Source organism: Apis dorsata, unplaced genomic scaffold (genome assembly GCF_000469605.1).
Source record: "Apis dorsata unplaced genomic scaffold, Apis dorsata 1.3 scaffold_68, whole genome shotgun sequence".
NCBI lineage: Eukaryota > Metazoa > Arthropoda > Insecta > Hymenoptera > Apidae > Apis > Apis dorsata.
In genome coordinates this window covers 1,379,006-1,388,570 of record NW_006263366.1, presented here as the reverse complement: position 1 = coordinate 1,388,570, position 9,565 = coordinate 1,379,006, and the positions used below count along the sequence as shown (strand labels likewise).

General features: G+C 36.7%; 1 protein-coding gene across 1 annotated transcript; it reads right to left on the bottom strand.

Annotated features, from left to right (window-relative positions):
* Nucleotides 1-362: 362 nt before the first annotated feature.
* On the bottom strand, nucleotides 363-2,734 carry LOC102677830. Its single transcript, XM_006610087.2, has 3 exons — nucleotides 2,573-2,734; nucleotides 2,271-2,330; nucleotides 363-745 (listed from the first exon to the last, which is right to left on the bottom strand). Exons 1-3 carry the CDS (start codon nucleotides 2,717-2,719, stop codon nucleotides 518-520), a joined length of 435 nt encoding a protein of 144 aa, XP_006610150.1. The 5' UTR covers nucleotides 2,720-2,734; the 3' UTR covers nucleotides 363-517.
* Between the last annotated feature and the right edge of the window lie 6,831 nt (nucleotides 2,735-9,565).

Below are 9,565 nucleotides of genomic sequence, written 5' to 3'. Positions count from 1 at the left end.
AAAAAAAAAAAAAAAAAAAAAAAAAGGAAGAGGATCGAAATAAACGTAACGTAATAACTTTTCCCTCGAGATTGAAAATTGCCTGAGCGTTCGGATGGTGTCGAAAAGAAGAAATTCGATTTGGCCATCGATCCTGAGGCCGTCGATCTTGATCCTCGTCGATCGTGATTCACAACCTCGACGTTCCTCGTCCATCGTTTACTCGTTGGATAATACTGATCGACAATACTTTCTCCCTCCGATTAATATGATTCCTCGGTCGATATTTGGAGGGTGGGGAGGGGTTTGAGTTTCCCCTTCTTCGAGAACGAAGAACTCGAGCGTTGGCAGAACGACAAACGGTCGGATGCTTCAAATGTATATCGTCTCGAGCTTCTTTCCCGCCAGGAAAATTTCGATGTTGGCCATGGTTATCGTTATTCGTGAAGCGTCGCTACTCCAGATGCACCTCGGGACGGCTCGTCCAGGATTGATGCTCACCCTGGGCAAGCGAGTTCAGTTGGTGCCGTGCGGAACTTTAATCCCAGGGATGATGGGAGATGGGGGCGGCCTTCACCACCTTTATCTGAGGCTCCACGTAGTGCTCGACGCCGACGAGGTGAGGTGTCGCGACCTTGGGTCCGTGGTACGGGATCTTCACGGTTGGCACATGGGGGATCTTAATGTTGAGGGGTTGGGGGTGTGGGGGTGGAATAGCTGGTTGTTGCGGAATCTGGAGCACTTGGTGGACTTCCGGAGCATGTACCTGCGAAATTTTTCCCGACGTTAAATTAATTTTACTCGAGACACGGTCAGCTGAGATAATTAGGTCCGTAAGAAATTTCTGTTTCTGGTGCTCGACGTCGAAGAAAACTCGTCGAAGCGAGTTGCCGCGAGCTTAAGCGCGAGCGGATAATAAACGCGGAAGAAAGGAACTGAAGGAGCGGTTAGAAAATCTCGCGACTCCTTATGCGGTTGCATAAGTAAGGGATTGGAAGGAATCGTTGAACGATGATTCAGAACCGCAATCCTCGTTAAGGGGGATTTGCAAACGCTGTTGGTTAACGTTGGTTAACGAACAATTCAATTAGACGGCGATCGAGATACGATCGCATCGATTGATTGGAAAGTTAAGTTACGTGATTCGTAACCACCGCTCCGCTTTAGACGAACCATTAGACGTGGGAAATGAGGAGTTATCGATGGTGCGGTAACGATTCGAATCGAAATCGAACACGCATGAGGCGGCGAAGAGTCAAAATATAAATGAAAGAAAGTAATGGTGGTACAGGAAGATTGATTTTGAAATTGAACTCGAGAAAATGAAATTAGTTGTTGTCAAGGTGAAATAAAACATTGCTGGTAGGTAGCTGATATTCGCTAGGTGAATGGTAAAAGTGATACTCGAGAAAATAGATGAAAACGAAACGTGTATACGTACACTTTTTGAATAATGTTATATTTTACGGATATTGGACGCTCGAAAAACGAAAAATTTTCTCCTATCGATTCTTCGTTTCACCTGATATTAATCTTAAATTATTTTTTTTTTCTTTTCGTTACCTGAGGAGCCGATACCTTGACTATTGGTGCTTGAGGGACCTTAACGTACGTAGGTGCGGGTGCTGGCCAAGCTTCCGGTGCTAGCCATGGTTGCGCCACTACCTATGTATATTTCAAAAATCCTTTTCAATACTGCTCTTTAAATTTCGATGCGGAAACTTTTGGTTACGTTTGGTTACCGCCGAGCGTGTCCAGTTTCTCGGTCCAACGAAGAGCGCATTCGTGCCGCCAGTTTTCGGCAGATTAGATTTAGATAACCAGTGGATAAACGATAAAAGAAAGACGTGAAAATAGATGAGTGATGACGTACGATGATCAAAGATTTCTTCTCGATTCGAGTTTTGGAGCGGCCCAAGTCTCGTCAAGTAAGACTTGGACGAAATAGAGTTAAGAGAAGGGTTAAAATTTTAGAGATACGATACATAGCTTACTGTTTATCGATTATGAAGAAGTGCCTTGGAATGGTCTCGCATCATTCGTGGATTCAGTGTTGTGCGGAAATTGTTACGAGAGTGAAATTAAGATGTTGAACGTTTGAAAAAATAAAATAAAATAAAGCGTTATATTTTTAATAGGTCCAGAGTGAATGGTATGGAATAAATTTCTCCTTTCGTGAAACTTAGATAAAATTAAATCGAAAGATTATTACGCAACGTGCAGTAGAACGCAATTCGATTGGCGAAAAAATCGAATCGGATTAATTATCAGAAACTTTTGTTTTTACTTACCGGTGCGTGTAAGTATCCAGGGTAAGCACTGGCAACAGCCATAGCGGCGAAAAGGACAATCTGCAATTATAAAAAAAAAAAAAAAAAGAAAAAAAAGAAAATATTAACTCGATATTTCCAACTCGAACTGGTTCCGTTTACTTCGAAAAGGCGAAATTCAAAGAGATGCATGAATACAGTTATAATATAAGAATAATGCGAATGGTGAATTTTAAAATGGAGATGCAAAATGGATACGTGTATGGATACGAGGCCCGAGAAGAAACTACGAGCAACTCGTTGGCAACTGATGAGAAACTTACGACGAACTTCATTGTGGGTGATTTTTCTTGTGCAGTACACGGGAAAACACTACGTATCTGAGGGGCGACGTGGTTTGCTTTTATAGCGGTGCCCTGCCCAGGCCCAACGAGCCAAGATGAGGCGGGGGTACAACGATTGCATTGCATACGGACCCCTTTCACCAATGCCGATCGACCCTTTCGGACCCCTTATTCGGTGTTCCGTTGACCGCAGAATCGTTTCACTTCCGTCAACTCAACGCGATGACACTCTGGAAATTTTCGAACTTCTTCCTCTATAATAAGAAAAGTGTTTGTTTCGGGTAGGGGGGGGGAGAAAAAAATCGAAATCTCCGTATAAAATTGACCCAGTTTGCTCGTGGAGCGACGGAATTGCCGATGGCGAGGAGAAACGAGAGAGTTGGAGATCATAAGAAAAATTCATCAAGGATTCGTGCACGTCGTTTCCTTCGAACGATCGAATTGATTTTTCTTTTCTTTTTTCTTTTTACTTTTCTTAATTGGAAATTAACGCGACGAGTGATTTACATTTAATCTGCATTTATTATATAAGTTGCAAATCGTGCCGATCTTTCCGTGTTACGCTTGTACTTATGGAGAAAATATCTGGGAAAGAGGGATACGTACATGATACGTGTTTCATGCTCTTCCGCGAAACGATATTAACGTATTTCGCGAGTGAATATAAAAATAAGTTGTCGTATAAATTTAGGTAAATAACTGCTTCGATAAATTATGAGAAAAATATTTGTAAGAATATACAGGTGAATAAGCTCGATAATCTATTAAACGTCGTTTTCTACTCATAATCTGTGTGTCTTAAATCGTGATGGATCTTTGCCATGTCCGGAGTATTACAATATCGTGTCAATCATCTTGAAACTTAACGATGGCAATAGACAGAATTGCGCAACGAAAAATTAAGCCCGACTTCCGGTTAAATTGGCGTAACGATCATTTTATGAAATTTTCCATTTTACGTTTCCCTTCCACATTTATTTTCCATTTCGACGTACTTTGTTGCCTTCGAATTTACTATTATTAAAAAGATTATTTATTTATATTTTAAAATTTAATACTTTCCGCAAAAAAAGTTATTACAACAACTGTGTGTTCGAAATTGCATTGATTTTCATTGAAAAATTCAGTTGAATCGAATAGAAAGTCATTAAATGCTGAAAAAATTTTACGTTAAATCGAAAAAATAGAAAAGTGAATTTATTGTTTTTCATTTATAACAAAACGCTACAAAGTTATAACGTGTATCGGGTATTTTTCTAAAAGAAAAAAAAAGAAAAATGGAATTGTTTTATATTGTCCTAAATTTTATAATTATATATAAATTTTATATTGTCCTAAATTTAAATAAAACACAGTCAATAATTAACGATATTTTAATGGATTAAATAGATAATATCTTTTTTATCTAATTCCAAAACGCGTATGAAAAATTTTATACTCAATGGTTTGATTTCAACATTCATTAATTTTATTAATTTCTCGTATTAGATTCATCGTACCCGTAATAAGAAATAAATATTAACGCAATGATGCAACCTAGAAAAAGAAAAAAAAGAAGTAAAAGTGCATAGCGTAAAATTTGAAATTTAAATTTATTCTCGATCGTAACAATCGATTTCTACGATCAAATATTAATACAACCGCGAAAAGAAAAGAAAAATTGTTGCCAAATCGATCCATTTGCAGCGGGCGAAATTCCTCGTATACGTTTTTGATCCGAGGAATATTATGCAATTCCGGATAATAAATGTACGGAAAGAAAGAAAAACGATGTAAAATTCTGTTTCAATTTTCATCTCTCCCACCCTATTTATCCCAATTATTCCTCGCGTCGCTAATAGACAGGATTTTACGACTCGCCAATTTCGTAAGCGTAGTAAACGCCAACTTTCTGTAACGTAACGAGCCACTGGAATCCGAGTAAACTCGTAAGTATATCTAATTCTCGATTGTGCATTCATATTGTTCGAATCCTTGCATTTTCCATGTAAAACATTTTCCACCATCTAGAATTAAAGTTTTCAATTTTTCCAAGCAGAGAAACTCCTATAATTTCCTCGCGATACGAAACTTGTTAATTAAGCGATACTGATCGTTAATTGTCACGCTTGTCGATTCCATAGTTGTTTTCGAAACGACAAACAAAAAAAAAAAAAAAAAAGAAAAAAAGAGCAAGATAATCTTCTATCTTAGAAAAATATTTCTTTCGCGCGTGATCTTCAGACACACGAAGGTTGCAACGATTCGCGCGAAGTTTCCACCTTGGCACGGTTTCTCTAAAGCAACTTTTCTCGATACCTTTGGCCTGCTCGATTTCCTTTTCGAGAAAACTTGCCGCCCTTTACATGGGAGCGCGCCGGACGGTTGGCCAATCTTTCGCCATTCTGGTAACGACGCTTTTGACCCGTCGATCTGTCCTGAAGATTTCCGATAGATTTTAAATTGAAAAAAAATTCTCCGCGATTAATTAGACAAATCGTACATTCAGGGATAAAAGAGAAACGAGATCTAATCTTAAAACGGACGATCTTAATTTTTGCAAATAAAAAAAGAGCGAAAAAAAAAAAACGATTGTGTAATTCATCACGATTAACAATTATTGTTCTTCGTTCTATATACTGATAACAAAATTTCCCAGTCTTATATAAGATTCTCAAGCTATATATTTTGCTTCGTACAATAGCTCATTGAATATAAACAGCGCTAATCGGAATCGTATCTTAGACTCGGATATATAACTATAGATGCAACAAAATTGCAAGAATGGAATGATATCCAACAATATTGCAACTCTAACGAAGATATGCGAGATACGGCACGTTAAAGCGATGCACGTTTAAAATATCCTCGTCTTTTCATTACGTTTCCAAGTTAGGTTACCGTTCCCAGATCGTCCCTTTGTTTCCACGAACTCGAGGGAAACGAAGCGAATTTTTCGTGTGAATCTTTCCAGATTTCCATAGGTTAGTCGACTGTGGAAAATATTTTTTACCGATCCATTGGCAATCACGCGGGAACGTTCGGCCATCTTGCCACTCGCCACTCGGACTTTTACGCAATTTCCACGCGCCGCACTCGTTGTTTCCGAACACACACCATCGCAAAAACGGAAAGACAACCCTGCGTGCGGATGTTAATTGGAGTGGTTGCAAAATCTAGAAGGTGTAATGATCCGCGTTATATTCTCTGGACGACCATTTCGGTCCGCTGTTGGCTAAAAATGAGAAATTTTTACGATTTTTCGTGAAGATATTATTTCTGAAACGATATTGCAGAAACAATAATTATTCTGCAAAATCACAACTTATTATCTTTTGATTTTTCTTCATTTTCTTCTTTTCCGAACACAATTGAGAATGAAAGAAAATATCGTAATCTTTTGATGGAATATTCCACGGTATTCTTTTTAATCGATTCAAGCTACAAGTTACATAACAACTGTCAGCTGATATGGAGAACGTAGAAAATTTACATTACGATTAAAATTCAAATATATGCGTCAATTTTTAGAATAAATTTTTAATTATTCAAAAAAAAAATTTCTTTCATTTCCTTATCTCGATATCCAAAGAGAAGCGATTTTTTTTTGATTTATAAATACTAGAGCTCGAGCAAATCGACGTCGAAAATGAATTGTACATTAGTGGAGATCGAATGAATCGAGTTCAATCGCTTGCTAATGAGCGGGGCTAACGTAACACGATCTCTTGGACAGTTACGTTTCATTAAACGTTTAATTTATTCTCTCGATATCTCACAAAAATATATAATTCTCTATAAATTGGATCGTTTACATGATTATTGAATAATAATTGTCGCTATTCATAATCCATGGAATGATGCATCAAACGATCCATTAATTAAACAATTTATTAAATTATAATTCTGGAAAATAAATATCTCGCAAATAAATAAAATTTATAAAACCGTTTTAACTCTTCTATGACAGCTAATAATAATTTTTTTTCTAACAACAAAATGCTTTGTTCACTTTAAGAATACAAGAAATTTCTTAATTTCTTAAGAATGGAAACGGAACACGTTCGATAAGGCGTAACTCCGAAAAAACTTACTAGCATTAAAATATGCGCAACATTGCAGTCAACGTGTTAATTAACATTGTAAAGATAAAACACGAAAAGAAACGCACAAGAAAGAAATTCACGCTCCGTCGAGCGAGCAGAAATTCGAAATACAACGCCCGAGTTTTCCACATAGAAAATATACGTGTAGATCGCGAAAAATTTAATTTCGTGATTAACGGTTCAGCAACACCGGTCACAGCGAAGAAACCGTTGAGGAAGTTCAGTGCATCGAGAAATTAAGCAATTCGTTCTCTTCAGATAAAATCGGTCGGTAGCCACAGATTACGAGTCAGAGGAATTAAAGCGATCCTCCATTGTTCCAATTCTCTCTGCTTACTGAAAATTCTACCTTCGCCGATTAATCTTGCCATTCAAATTATATAAGACGTAATTATAGAACTCACGACATCGAGATAAATTAACGATTTGTTAAAACATTTTTATACCATATATCATCGACAATTAAATTCGATGGCTGCATGAACAGTGACTGATACAATTAATCACAGATCCTTCGATCTGTCAATGATAAACATCTTAACGCATGAGATTATTTTATTTGATAATTACGTTATGATATCACTATTCGCAAAGATCTTTTTTAACGTACGCGTAAAATTAAATTATCTTTATTTTTTACTAAACTGATAGAATTAATTCTATTCATTCACGTCTCCTTGGAGCAAAGTACAAAATCTCTCCGCTTTTCTTCCTTCTTACCCGAATCCTTTCCTTCCACAGTTTAATACATTATAATTGTGAACGAGAGTGTTGCACAAAACGCCTTTTTCTAAATTTTTACGTTCTTACCGGGGTAACTGGAAAAGATGAATCATCGTGGCTCGATCGCGATAGAAATTCGCCTCGTATTTTCCTCCTCTGAACACGCGCAATATCAATTTGCTCGGAACTTCTTGCCAAAGTGAATACTTTCCAAACTTCCCCGTAACAATTAGAGAACTTAGTGATGAAATCGTACGATAAGCGATGAATCGGACGACCGCGCGACCAACGAAAAAAAAAAAAAAAAAAATTCGTATTCGAATCGAGATCTAGATTGGATTTGCATGCAAAAGTTTTACCGCTTTTAGTTTAAATCATTGCAATCGCATCATCGGTGTAAATTAAATATACGATTACAGGGCAATTAAATACGCAGTCAATTATTGAACGAATATCACAGTCTGGTTTATTAAACGTAAATCTTTCGGTATAAATTATTGAACGTATTAACTTTTCGCGGCCGTTCTCGTTTAGGGAGAGGTAAGTAAGTAAGTTGCTACCTCGAGATTTATTAAATAATTATTCTCCGCGTTTCGATCTATCGCGCGTAACAAAAACGATAAAAATGTTCCATGTGACGGGAAATGTATTATTGAACGTTGCTGTTACATCTTCCACGAAGTGAAAATAACTTTCCATGCTGTTACTTTCTTTTACGAATACACGATAAATCATCGTGACACTATTCACGTTGGATGGATCGAAATGCAGGGAGTTAAGGTGGTCGTTTCTAATACATTCCCTCGGTGCATTTTTCTTCTCGGTAGAATTGCTGAATTTGTCCTAGTGAACCTCGATCGTTCCCGATCGACGAATGGCAGAATGTGATTTCTTGTACGTTCGCAAAGTGGACATTGCCGAAGGGATAGCATACCGGGTGACCTGACAATTAGGACTTGCAAGATTGGTTCTCGAAATAATAAGACTTGTTTTTCTTGGAACACGAGGGAAAAAACGATACAGCATTCGAGACGTTTATAGAGTTCTAATCGCTTTGGATCAAACGAGGGAACGAGCAAGGAACGGGAGTCTGTTATTATTAAATTTATAATAATTTGGATAATGAAATTTAATAAAAATTTCTGAATTGAGAATTGTAACAATTGTCGAGTTTCATATGAGAAATAGATATTTCGTTGTTGGGCCATTGGCAACTGAACGAAATATTGGAATAGCCAAACGTTACTTTTAATTTCTCCACATACCTAGACAATTAAATCGAGTAAGTGAACTAGTAATGAGTATATTTGGAAAGAAAAATAAAAAATCGAATTTATTTATTTCACGAAAATTTAAAAATATTCTTTTCACTGAAATGATCTAAAAGAAGGTGGATTTTAAAAAGGAGAAAGACGAAAAAATATGCAAGTGACATCTCATTATCGAGAAAATAAATTAATAACACGTAGTGATTGGAAGTTCTGTGTGTCCAACGTGTGCCAAGTGCTCTAGATTCACGAGCCATGGATGGCGATTGCAACAATCTCGGTGCAGATCCCCGGGGGCAACACGGATTCCCATATCTGCGAATGCTGAACACACCAACGAGCTTAGAAAGTAAACTTCCATGTGGCAGAGCAGTAATGCCGTCGGCTGTTACTTGTTTAATTATTTAATTATATGGACCATGGTGGCGGCAACCGTGTTACCGAAGAGAGCAAAGATCTAACAACCCTTGTTTAACGTAACACAAATTGTAACATTGAATCGAAAGGAAGGCGTTAAATCTTGCGATATTAGACCTGAAAAGATTTAAAGCTTATAAGTTCGTATGATATATATTACCATAAAATTGGAGATATAAAAAGTATTGATAACTGAAAAATATATATATTATGATATATAAATATTGCATTTTATCGGTAATTAACTGTTTTAAATGTTCCATGAAAAAATAAATCGTATTACAGTAAATTTGAATCACTGTATTATTTCATTTTTTCAATCATTTCTAAATCAATCGAATTCATGTTGACTTCATCGAAAAGAAATTATTGCATATAAAGAAACAATCAAGATTATTGTTTTATTTTGTTTTACTAATGACGCAAGCAATTCCAATTTAATTTTTTTTATTCATTTTAAAAATTTCTAATCTCTGAAC